Source organism: Lampetra fluviatilis, chromosome 35 (genome assembly GCF_964198595.1).
Source record: "Lampetra fluviatilis chromosome 35, kcLamFluv1.1, whole genome shotgun sequence".
Taxonomy (NCBI): Eukaryota; Metazoa; Chordata; class Hyperoartia; order Petromyzontiformes; family Petromyzontidae; genus Lampetra; species Lampetra fluviatilis.
The window spans coordinates 8,905,885-8,918,417 of record NC_136309.1 but is presented as its reverse complement, the minus strand read 5'-3'; the positions used below and the strand labels follow the sequence as shown (position 1 = coordinate 8,918,417).

General features: G+C 51.0%; 1 protein-coding gene across 2 annotated transcripts in view; it reads left to right on the top strand.

The window, feature by feature from the left end:
* The window catches only part of LOC144944600 (uncharacterized), a 75,052-nt gene that overhangs the window by 46,148 nt on the left and 16,371 nt on the right, over nucleotides 1-12,533 (top strand). For both annotated transcript variants that reach the window (XM_078872899.1, XM_078872900.1), the window contains exons 28-36: nucleotides 2,957-3,135; nucleotides 3,856-4,060; nucleotides 5,659-5,801; nucleotides 6,474-6,658; nucleotides 7,785-8,053; nucleotides 9,201-9,429; nucleotides 9,760-9,964; nucleotides 11,347-11,473; nucleotides 12,282-12,347. In XM_078872899.1, the coding sequence (XP_078729025.1) occupies nucleotides 2,957-3,135; nucleotides 3,856-4,060; nucleotides 5,659-5,801; nucleotides 6,474-6,658; nucleotides 7,785-8,053; nucleotides 9,201-9,429; nucleotides 9,760-9,964; nucleotides 11,347-11,473; nucleotides 12,282-12,347 (1,608 nt within the window). The remainder of the gene's footprint in view (nucleotides 1-2,956; nucleotides 3,136-3,855; nucleotides 4,061-5,658; nucleotides 5,802-6,473; nucleotides 6,659-7,784; nucleotides 8,054-9,200; nucleotides 9,430-9,759; nucleotides 9,965-11,346; nucleotides 11,474-12,281; nucleotides 12,348-12,533) is intronic.

The following is a 12,533-nucleotide window of genomic DNA, read 5'->3' as shown; positions in this document are numbered from 1 at the left end:
ACACCAGGTCACCAGGTTGTCAGCTTCCCTCCTATAGTCAGACTCATCCCCATCAGAGATTAGCCCAATGAGGGTGGTGTCGTCCGCAAACTTCAAGAGTTTAACTGACTGGTGACTGGAGGTGCAGCTGTTGGTGTACAGGGTGAATAGCAGGGGTGAAAGGACGCAGCCCTGAGGAGATCCGGTGCTGATTGACCTGGCGGCAGAAACTTGTGATCCCAGTTTGACACACTGCTTCCTGTCGGACAGGAAGTCTGTGATCCATCTGCAGGTGGAGTCTGGCACGTTCAGCAGGGAGAGCTTGTCCTGAAGCAGGCTAGGAATGATGGTGTTAAAAGCCGAGCTAAAGTCCACAAACAGGATCCTGGCGTAGGATGCTGTGGAGTCCAGATGCTGTAGGGTGAAGTGGAGGGCCATGTTAACTGCGTCATCCACAGACCTGTTGGCTCTGTAGGAAAACTGAAGGGGGTCCAGTAGAGGGTCTGTGATGGCTTCGAGGTGTGCCAGGACCAGGCGCTCAAAAGACTTCATTACCACGGAGGTAAGGGCGAATGGGTCTGTAATCATTTAATCCTGTTGGCCTTCGCTTTTTGGGCACTGGAATGATGATGGAGGACTTGAGACAGGCTGGTACATGCCATGTCTCCATGGAGGTGGTAAAGATGTTGGTGAACACTAGGGACAGCTGGTCCGCGCAGTGCCTGAGGGTGGCTGGAGAGACAGAGTCCTGCCCAGCTGCTTTGTGTGGGTTCTGCCTCTTGAAAAGTTTTTTAACTTCTCCCTCCTGAATGGAGATAGTTGTCTCTGTAGTGTGGGGTGGGATAGGGGCCTCTTGGGTGGGAAGGGGTAGTTCAGGACAGTCCAATTGTCTTTCAAATCTGCAGTAGAACTCGTTCAGGTCGTTGGCTAGGCGGGAGTCGTTAGTGGTGTGGGGGGCTCTGGGCTTGTAGTTGGTGATCTGCCTGAGCCCTCTCCAGACAGAAGCAGAGTCGTTAGCAGAGAACTGGTGTTTTAGTCTCTCCGAGTACAATCGTTTAGCCTCTCTCACCGCCTTGCTAAACCTGTTCTTCAACTCCTTGCATCTGTCTCTATCCCCACTTCTAAACGCTTCCTCCTTCTCCAACCTCAACCTTCTGAGCTTTGCTGAGAACCAGGGCTTGTTGTTGTTGAAGTTCACCCTGGTGCGTGTTGGAATACAGCAGTCCTCACAGAAGCTGATGTACGACGTCACAGCCTCTGTGAGTTCATCCAGACTATTGGTAGCAGTCGTGAACATATCCCAGTCAGTACAGTCCAAGCACGCCCGCAATTCCTCTATAGCCTCACTAGTCCACTGTTTAAATGTCCTCACAGCAGGTTTACAGAGCTTTAGTTTCTGCCTGTATGCAGGAATTAGGTGGACCATGACATGGTCAGAGTGCCCCAGTGCTGCTCTGGGGACGGCGTGGTAGGCTCTACTGACTGTAGTGTAACAGTGATCCAGAGTGTTCCCTTCTCTGGTCGGGCATTTAATGAATTGTCTGTATTTGGAGAGTTCGTGGCTGAGATTACCTTTGTTAAAGTCGCCAAGTACGATAACCAGCGAATCTGGATTTGCTCGCTCCACACTTAGAATCTGGTCGGCGAGCATGCGTTGGGCCTCTTTAACCTGAGGTCCCGGCGGCAAATATACTCCGACCAAAATGAACGACGCGAACTCGCGAGGCGAGTAGAATAGTTTACAGTTCATAAAAATGATTCAAGGAACGGAGAACAATGTTGCAGAATCACTGTGACATCTACACACCAGCCACTATTAATGTAAAAACATATACCACCGCCTTTCGTTTTGTCGGAGAGTGCTATGTCCCGATCCGATCTTACGAGTTGGAAGCCTGCCAGTTGTAACGCAGTGTCTGGGATCAAATCACACAGCCACGTCTCTGTGAAGCATAAAATAGAAGATAAAATAAAGTCTCTGTTTTTCACCATCAGTAGCTGAAGTTCGTCCTTTTTGTTACATAGTGAACGTACGTTGGAGAGGAAAAATCTCGGAAGCACTGTTCGGATCCCGCGTCTGCGTAGCCGTACTAGAGCCCCCGACCGTTTACCCCTTCGGCGTCGTTTTGCTGCTTGAGTAAAGCCTTGCGTGGTTGTGACTAGAATGCCCACTAATTCTGCCGCTGGAAGCAGAAAAGTGGGAAATAAGTCCACAGGAGTTGTTTCCCTGATGTTTAGAAGTTCGTCTCTTGTCAGAGAACTCCGAAAATCTTGGCAGAACACTGAATTAACAGACAAAACAAGACACAACAGGGCCCACCGACTGGCTGAGGCTACCATCATCAGCGCCATCTTCTCACCAGCACGGGTGTGCTGAGCAGCAGGCCTCTCTCACCAGCACGGGTGAGCTGAGCAGCAGGCCTCTCTCACCGGCACGGGTGTGTTGAGCAGCAGGCCTCTCTCCCCGGCACGGGTGAGCTGAGCAGCAGGCCTCTCTCACCGGCACGGGTGTGCTGAGCAGCATGCCCCTCACACCAGCACGGGTGAGCTGAGCAGCAGGCCTCTCTCACCAGCACGGGACACAGGTGTGCTGAACAGCAGGCCTCTCCCAACAAAGGTGTGCTGAACAGCAGGCCCCTCTCACCAGCACAGGACACAGGTGTGCTGAACAGCAGGCCTCTCCCAACAAAGGTGTGCTGAACAGCAGGCCCCTCTCACCAGCACAGGACACAGGTGTGCTGAACAGCAGGCCTCTCTCTCATGGAAGAGTAGGCCAAATACCCTCTTAGACGGGATCTCTAGGGTTCCTTCTCGTTGAGGCCCTTTCAGCAGCAGGTGGAATATTTTAACAAATACAATTCAGAAATTCCCGTGGCATTTAGGTTTTCCTGCACCGCACTCCTCGGCATGCCCGAGTCTCTCGTGCAGCCCTCACGTTCTCTTCCCCCCCCCCCTTCTCTCCCTCCTCACTGTGCAGGCGTAGAGCTGCTGAAGGTGGACCTGTGCGTGCTGCACCCGGACCTACTGTGCTGCGTTGACGCGCTGTGCTCCTCGCAGCTCGTGCGTCTTCTCGAGCGACTGCACGTGCGGCGCGTCACGCCCGCCCAGGTCATCGCTCGCCATGTCAAGCCAATCCTGGAAAGCGGTGCTTGGAAGGTATCGTGGGCGGGTTGGAAGGAGAATTGTTTTTGTTAGTCGAAATAAAGATTCTGATTCTGTCATCATCATCACTTGGGCGGTGGTGGATTCGCATGCCTGTAATCCAGTGCTGTCGAGGCGAGGGTGGTGGATTGTGTAAATGGTATGAATCGCCCTTCTCGTGGGCGTCCATGAGGTGCCATACCCCGACTTGCCAGGAGAAGGCGGCATGGTAAATTTGGATCCTACCTGCCCACGTGTAGGTTTTCTCCGGGTGCTCCGGTTTCCTCCCAAATGCAAACACTTTTTCATTGGCCGATAACACCTTCATATATAGAGGACCGCAGAGCTTGGGCAGTTGTTGGCACTGGCTCATCACGTGGCTACCTTTCTGCTTGTTGTCTGGTTCTTCGCTCCTCTGAGTCGTTCACTCTCTTCGAGAGTGAGCGACTGCTGCGGCAGGTTAAAAGTTTAAATCAGAATTCGTCGGTGATTTTCAGCCCGGGGGGGAGCGGTGACGTGACCGAGCGGTTGCACATTTGCCCCTTGTCGCAGAGGTTCACGGTCCAGCGGCCGCCCAGGGGTGCATCAACAGTGGACGTTCAAAATCCTGTGACATTGTTTGAAAATTAGTAGGCCATGTGTGGCATCGGCAAGGTCCAAATGCGCTCCATTCGATAAATTACCTGCAATCTTCATCTTTGTCTGTGTGACCCCCCCCCCCCCCCCCGTGTACAGGATAAGCCAAATGAAGTGGTGATCAGCTACCTGGCGTACGTGAAGGCGCAGTGCGAGCACGACGTGTCCGTCTGCGACCTGTCGGAGCTGCGCGCGACGCTGCCGGTGCTCACCTCGAGCGGCGCCTTTGTGCGGCCGGTGGACACCAGCGTGTACTTCTCCACGTTCTATGGGAACAAGTGGGACCTGCCCACCAACCTTCCAGGTGGCTATTGCAATAAAACAAGGGGGAGGGTGCTCCATCGAGGGGAATGGGGTGAATTTGGAATGCGCCTCGCAGTATACGCTCACTCTCGGTGGGAGAGAATGACTTGGAGGCACGAGGAACCGCAGGCAAGCGGTGAGCTGACGCCAACGATTTCCCAATCTCTGCAATTCCCCATATATTAAAATGTTTCAGGCAATGAATGAGTGCTAGCATTTGGTAGGAAACCGGAGCACCCAGAGAGGTGTTCCGGCTCGTTGAAAGTAAGCGTTAGGCCCACTCCCACCATCTACAACATCCCACGTCCAAGAATGAGGCTTACTGCAGCCTTCGCTTGGAGGTTCGGAGAGCCATGCGGCGCTGCAAGGATGAGTGGTGGTCGCGAGTTGCTGAATGAATGGAAACTGCCCTGGTAGCATGTGATAATAAATCACTTTTTAACATCATAAAAAAGTTACTTGCAGCACCACACCTATCACCATCATTGAGGGAAAGAACGGCAATCCGATCTCTGACTCCCAAGAACAGGTTCGCTAAACATTTTTGTGAGGTCTTGTGAGTGGTTGGCTGATGTGCCATCTGTTGAGGAAGTGCGAAGGGCAATCCAGAGCTTGAAACCAGGTCAAGCGCGGGGAGACATAACCTCTCAAGAGATGGACTGGGGTGGTACAGAAGGATGTGGAGCTCATTGGATTTGCCAATCACTAGTATCGGCAGTGTCAAGATTGGCCTCTGGGGAAGGTTTGTGAAGGATGCTGCTGGGGAGTTGGAGGCAGTCGCCATCCTGCAACAACAGAGAGCAGCGAAACAGCGCTCGCAACAACGAGCAGAGAACCGGTTAGCTAAAACGTAGAAAGTTGGCACAGTGTGGAGCACAGTTGGTGCATCTGGCGGTCATCTCAGGTCAACCCATGGCACATGGGTCTGTTCTGTGAGCTCCTGCCAGCGGGCCTTTTACACTTCACGTGGCCTCAAAGTGCACCTAGCGTGCCACAAGCGCTGTGGTGACATTACCACCACTTAGTGGAGAATGGCAGTTGTTGTGTCTTCACGAATTTGTCTACACCTGCATGATTTTTATATCACAGTTTAGCCCATGCCCAAAATACCAAGCAGCCAGCAACAAACAGCACCATTGAAGTTGTAATAGATAAGAGATAATACGCATCTTGAATTGAGCAAGGTTATTATAAGAATTGGAGTAAATGGAATGGTGATGAGAGGAGGGAATTCCAAAGTGGGGCAGTGCGAGGGAAGAAGCAGAAGGAGAATGGTTGTGACCTGCAGTGTGGTGGTGGGTGAGTGAGTGAGTGTGGGTGGGTGAGTGAGAGGGCGAACGAATGGATGAGTGAGTGGTTGGTTGTCTTGCCGTGACTTGTGGTGTGATGGTTTAACCCGGGAATCGATGAGATAAAATTCGTGGAGGAATTGATGAGTGAAATTCGTGGATTATTAAAACCATGCTTGGAGAAATAGAAGAGTAATGAAGAGGCAACTGCATGTCTTTTTTTCTCATTTTGCCCATGCGAGATTCTGGGTTAATCATCTTTTATACGTGTGTGTGTGTATGTGTGTGCGTGACGTGTACGTGCATGCAGGTGCCGACTGGCTGCTGGTGCACCCCGTGTACATGCAGGGACAGTCGGACGTGGACAGCTGGAGAGACTTCCTGGGAAGGCTGGGTGTGCGCGACCTTCCGATTGTGCGCAAGGAGCGGAGGTCGTACAGCCAGCAGGATCTGGTGGGCAATGTGTCTGTGGCACGCATGGGGCATGTAGTAAACCATTGATGGGGTATTTTTATTGAAGCCATTTTTGGTGAGCAGTACTACAACATCAAAACTAAACAAAATATTAATTGGATTTAGTTTGATATCCTAAATTGGGCTTGGCAGGTACTGTACATTTTTTGTATGAGGATTCTCTCCCAAAATATGACCAAATTAGTTTATTTTTACACCTATTGTGCCAATTTATATGCAGCACACATATTCAACAGGCCAGGTCGGATGACAGGGTTATATTCTTAACTTGCCAGGTTCCATTTTGAGGATGTTTGATGCACTTTGAAGAGAAACGTCGCGTATCTAATTGCTGTGGGAATTGTTCTTAAACTTAACCGTGGTGAGCGAATACGGTCGTGGAGATTGGAGCGGTAAATGTTTGTACGCACGACAACTTATTTTGTTTGGCTACGTCAGATCAGTACGTGGCCTTGCCCAAATAAACATTCTCAATGTTTTATTTTTCTTCTTCACCGTTCGGTTTTGCATCTCATGTGACAAAAAGTGACCACGTGTTGGAGGAAGAAACCCAACGAGGCTTCCGGTCACGAGATGTGATTCACGATTATAGCTCACGAGTTTTCATTAATGATTGTAGCTCACGAGGACCCCTGCGGCTCCCGTTCGCAGGACGCGTCACCGTGGGCCGGCGTGACGGCGACGCTGCCCCCCGTGGCGGACGGACACTACACCGTGGAGGACTGGGTCTGTGCCGAGCTGCACGCGCTGCTCACCGCCTCCCAGCTCGGAAACGCGCGCACCGACACGCAGCGCCGGCTGCTCCTCTGCCTGCTCGATGGCGAGTGGGACAAGGGGTGAGCGGAGCCCCGCGGAGACGGCAGTGGCGGCGGTGGCAGTAGCGATGCGGTAGCGTAGCGGTCGGCGCGCTGCGCTATGAACCGAGCAACCCGAGTTCGATTTCCGCTCGTGTCCAACACGAGCGACGATTATCTGAACCGGTCCTGGGTCTCCTCTAGGTCGACTCGGCCTCAAATGAGTACCTGGTGCACTTTGTAAAATCGTTGCTGGCCTTCATAAGTGCTCGCTAACACGTTTTGCCCCAATAGTCTGTTAAGGCGATACAGCAGATCTTTGTCTTTAATGGTGGTGTTGGTGGTGATACGGCATGATGGGTAAGCAGGGCCATGTGGCAGTGGTGATGATGGTGTTGATGGTCATGGTTAAATAAATCGATCGAATACTGTATTTATAATGCGCCATATTCAGAAAAAAGTTGAAGTTGAAGGGCAGAAGGCACTGAGAAGGTTGAACTAAATTTAGCGAAACAGAAGATAAATAAATGTTTTTAGTCCAGTCTTTAAAACACCGAGTGTCATCGCTGAGTGGACTTCAGTCGGCAGACTGTTACAAACCACCGGGGCTGCTGTCTGAAGCTCAGTGGATCTTGAGTGGACACACAGCAGCAGGTTCATAGCAGATGAGTGTAGGATTGGTGATGGTACATTCGAGTGGATGGCATTGTAATTGGTTAACCTTTGCTATGAAAGTGAGTACCTCGACCTTGAACTGGACTTTCTCATGCACTGGTAAGCAGTGCAGCTCCTTCAAAAGATTTGAAGAGCTCGCGAGATGTGCGGCCAGGCAAGCGAATCTGGCGAGGAGGGCATTTTTGTGATGGCAGTGGTGACAGTGGAGGGTGGTTGGTGGTGGTAGTGATGACAGATAAATGATGGGTGGTTAATGAACACGTTTCAATACCACGCGTCCCTAGCAGCATGTGCAAGTGCAGTCTTTTTTAAATGCAGCAAATTGTTGTAAATACACCACGTCCGTAACGCGCATCGGCACTTTGATGAAAAGACATTGACGCGGGAGGATCGGCTGCGCACGCCAAATCTTCTGCCCGCAGTTCGGCAGGACCCTCGCGTTATGATCTCCCGCTCTCCTGCCTCCCCCCCCTCCACCGTGCGTGCGCGCTAGCTCACGCTACTCGCAGTACAAGACGGCACGCGTGCTCGACTCGGTCGGGCGGCCACTCAAGGAGGTGGACTCGTCCTTCCTCATCTACCTGACGACGCTGCCGTGGCTGCCGGCTGAGGCGGCCGGGCCGTCCAGCTCCACGTCGCCCTCGTTCGGCCGGGCCCGCGACCTCTACCTGCGCGCCAGCAACCTGCAGCGTCTGCTCGGGCGCCACGCCGCATACGTCGCCGTGGAGATGTCGGCGAACAGCACGTTGGCCGGCGAACTCGGTGAGCGTGAGGGCACGGGGGGGAGAGCAGAGAGCACAGCGGGGGGGGGGGGGGGGTGGGGGGGAGAGATGTGTGCAGAGCATGGGTGGGAGAGGCAGACGGGAAGAGGAGAGAGGGGCGCAAGATGGGGAGTGGAGATGGGATGGCAGGAAACGGAGGGTACGGATGGGAAAGGAGATGGAGACAGAGAAGGGGTGGAGAGATAAAGAGGAGGAAATCTGGGCGGAGAGAGGAATTATCTCGGTGTTAAGGGTCAGAGATGGCTGTGTCTTCTCTCGTGCAGGAACATTTGAAAAATGTGCAGCCCGACTCTGAAAGTTCACTTTTGAAAAAGGTCTAAATACTCGCTGGGATTTTTCAATGATATTTAATCACAATTCAGAATCAATATCAGTTTAACACGTAGGCTTTCACGACCAATATCATCCATAATAGAGGTTTTTGGGTTAAATCACGTAAATATGTCGTTAAAACCCGCCACCACCCGACACAGCCAACTAGTAAGGGTTGTCACGTAAACAGAACATGCCCATTCGTCACCTAGTACCGCACACCGGTGCGTTGGAGAGCTAAGCCACAACATTTACAAACTGAGAACGACGTATCGCCGGTAATTACAACTAGCTTCATCAGGTTTTTGTGGAGAAGTCTTACTGTTGGTAGGGCTATTATAATAAACTCCATAGACAGGTAGGACAAGTTCAAAGGGCTCGCATAATGCACATGCATAGTGTACGTTGCCTCAGCAAATCCACCCCCCCCCCCACATTGTGCAAGAGCACAGAAGGGTGGTCAACACATCTACGCCTCTATATAAGGAACGAAACAGTAAGACTTTTCCACAAATCTGACTGTCGCCTGATGAAGCTAGATGTAATTACTGGTGAAACGTCGTACTCGGATTGTAAATGTTGTGGCTTGGCTCTCCACACCGGTGTGCTGTACTAGTGACGAATTGGCCACGTTCTGTTTACATGACAACCCTTACTAGTTGGCTGTGTCGGGTGGTGACGGGTTTTAATGACACATATATTTACGCGATCTAACCCAAAATCCTGTATTATAGAATCAATATCGCTAGATGTATGTGTATTAAATGCTTATTTTGCATCCCCGTCTCCTCGCCCCGCGTTCTGCGTCGCCGCAGGCGTCCGCATGTTGCTGAATGCGCAGGAGTTAGTGAAGCACCTGAAGCGTTGGTGCAGCGGGGGTGCGGTTGAGGAGGAGGGGGTCTCCACGGAGAGCGGAGTGCCCTTCTGCACCTCGCCGGAGCACATCCACGCCGTGTACGAGTACCTGCAGGCGGAGTGCTCCAACCAGCAGCTGCAGGACTTGTTCCGGCACTACCCCGCCGTGTTTGTGCCCGACGCGACTCGGTATGGTCCCGGTCGCTCACTCTCTCTTTCACGGCCGCTCAGTCACTTGCAGGCGCTCGTAGTCGTGGTCACAGTTGCTCATTCACTGACGGTTACTCACGCTCGTCGCTCACAGTCAGTCACTCGCAGTTGCTCACAGGATTAATAGGCATTCACGATCATGAGTGATTTGCCATGGCTTAGGTGAGGCCTTCATCCTGGAGAGGATTGACTATGGTGTTGGAAAACAATAAAAACACTCACGTTGTTACGAGCCTCGACGCGCGTAAGCCCGTGTCGTAGTGCGGGAGCTCCCGCGAGCCCTGACACTCGCACCCCTTGTGCCGGCAGGCGGCAGCATTTGGAATCTGGGGAGAGCAGGGGGAACGACGGCGGGGACGGCGCCGTGCAGGGCTGCTTCCGATACCTGCACGAGGTGTGCTGGGCCGACCCCACCCGGCTGTTTCTGCGCTACGCGTCGCTGCAGCACGAGGCGCCGCCGCAGCTCCAGCTCTTTTACGGCCGTTGGACCAACATGGCCGATTTGTTCCAGCAGGTAACGTGGGCTGCCGGGAAGCCATTTTTTTTTTACTGAAACTATTTTTTTTCCAGGTATTGCCTACTGAGTTATGTAGATTTTTTTCAGAAGCGATCTTGACCACAAATGACAGCTCAACGAAGTGGTTTATCACGTGGACATGTATAGCAGCCAAATACCCTGGATGCGTGTTTCTAAATGTGGAGGGAAAAACCGGAGGACCCGGAGAAAAATCCAAACCACAGGGAGAGAATATGCAAACTCCAAAAATACAGGTGTCACGGTCGGAATTGAACTCATGACTTCCTGTATATGAGGCGAGGTGGTTAACATCATGATCCCAACATCTATGTTAAAATCTATGTTGTGTGTGTAGGTGCCTATACAGATCGCTGGGTTTGTACTCAATTCTCACCCAAGATTAATAACAGGGGCAAATATTTAAACCAGTCTTGGGCTTACTCGAGTTTGACTGAGCGTTAAAATGAGTGCCTGGTGCAGTGTAAAAACAGCACTGGGGAGAAAAAGTTACCCGGGTGTCCGTATTAGCCATTCACCCCCTCGTGTGCAATGCCGGCTTTCATAGGTGGTCGCGAACACCACTCACCTACAATAGTCTTCATATCTGAACCAGTCCTCGGCCTACCCGAGCTCGACTCGGCTTTAAAATTAGTAACTCGTGCAGGGGGTAAAACATGTGCACTTGGGAGACAAAGGCGGGCACACCATCCCCCCGTGGCACCGTATTTGCCTTCATGGGTGCTACTCGCTTACAGCACTTGCGCCCCAACAATCTGTTAAGGCTTTACGGGTGGGTGGGCGGGCGGGGACCTTTTTTACACGCTTTTATTTAACTCACTTTGTCTTTTGTATCCTCAAAAAAGAAATCTTGTAACTCAATTTTTACACACTTACCAATGTGCTATCGACTGCAAACTTCGTATAGCTATGTCTTACTGATGACAACACGATATTCTATCATAAAAATCCAAAACATATATTTGAAAACTTTTTACACGCTTTTATTTAACTTACTGTATGTGTTGTCGTATCCAAAAATCTTGTAACTCGATTTCAACCGTATTCCCAATGTCATATCGACTTCAAACTTCGTATAGCTATGCCATACTGATGACGATACTATATTCTATCATTAAAAATAAAAAATATACATTTTTAAGCAATCTTTTTAACGGCTCTAATTGTCCACGCTCAACTGACATTGCCTGTAAATCACCACGGCAAGCCTCGGGGAGCCATGCCCAGGGGCGTGGGATGTGGAAGGAGGGGAGGGGCGATGGGGGAAGGGGGCAGGGGGAGGGGCAGCTCAAACAGTACATTTCATTAAAGCGTGTTTTTAAAAAAAGTATTTCTAAATATTGTATTCTTTGCGAGTGCAGACCCTGAAGGTGTCTGCGACGCCCAAGATAAAGCAGTACGCCGACCTGCTGTGCCTCGTGTGCGAGGGCTGCACTCTGCCAAATGCCGAAGTTCTGCAAGACGTCTCCTTGCTCTACGCCACGCTAGGTGAGACGCCACCACACTCTGACTCAATGCTTAAACTATTAAACTATTTGTATTTGACCAGGTAAGGCCCACTGAACTAATATAGCTTCTTTTTGAGAAGTGACCTGGCCACAAATGATAGCTCAACGAGAAGTGGCTTATCGCGTGGACATTTATAGCATCCAAATACTCTAAATGCATGTTGATAATTCTAAATGCGGAGGGAAAAACCGGAGGACCCAGAGAAAAATCCACTCGACACTGGAAGAACATGCAAACTCTAAATATACAGGCGTCAGGGTCGGGATCATGACTGCGTGCCGCCACCCTTCTTGCTACGGGTTTGGTTAAGGCAGCAGCGCATAGCTCTGGGGGTGTAGAAATATGGTACAACAATGGATGATGCTGCCCTGCACTCTGCTGGCCGAATTATTGTATGGTCAACTGGTAAAGCTCATATTATTAGTTGTTTTTTCACATTGCCCAATGCTTGTTATGGTGTGACTCAATGTCACATTACTGTGGTCCTCTCCATAGTAATGTGGAATTTACACCACTGGCTGCGGACTGCCAGTGTGCGTGAGGACATAGGTATTTATTTAACCGCATGCTGAAAATTGCAAGCCGTGCAGGGCGCGTGTAGCCTGGTTAACGGCTCCAAAAGAGTTAATATTTATGTTCCGTGTTGCTGGCTTATTAAAGATGGCCCTAATTGAAGCAGCACCACGCTCGCGCTGGACTCCTTTACACGTACGAGAGACCAGGAGCAGTGAGACCTCTGACGCGTTGTGTTTGTTGTTGCTTTTGCTGTGTGTTGTTTGTGGTGCAGCCGAGAAATGCGTGCTTTCCCCTCGGACCATGGAAGTCAACCCAGACTACTGCAACAACCTCAAAGGTCAGAGTCGCTTTGGTACCGTGTACGTACCACAGTCATATTATCCCCATCTAATTCAGCTCTTACTGTTCAAACGTGATTTAATGGAATAATACAAAATGTCTATTTCAAAAAAATCAAACCGCAACATTTTAATGAAGGGGGAGAGATGATTCTGTGTGGTTTGGGGGGCCCTGTTCAGGAGGA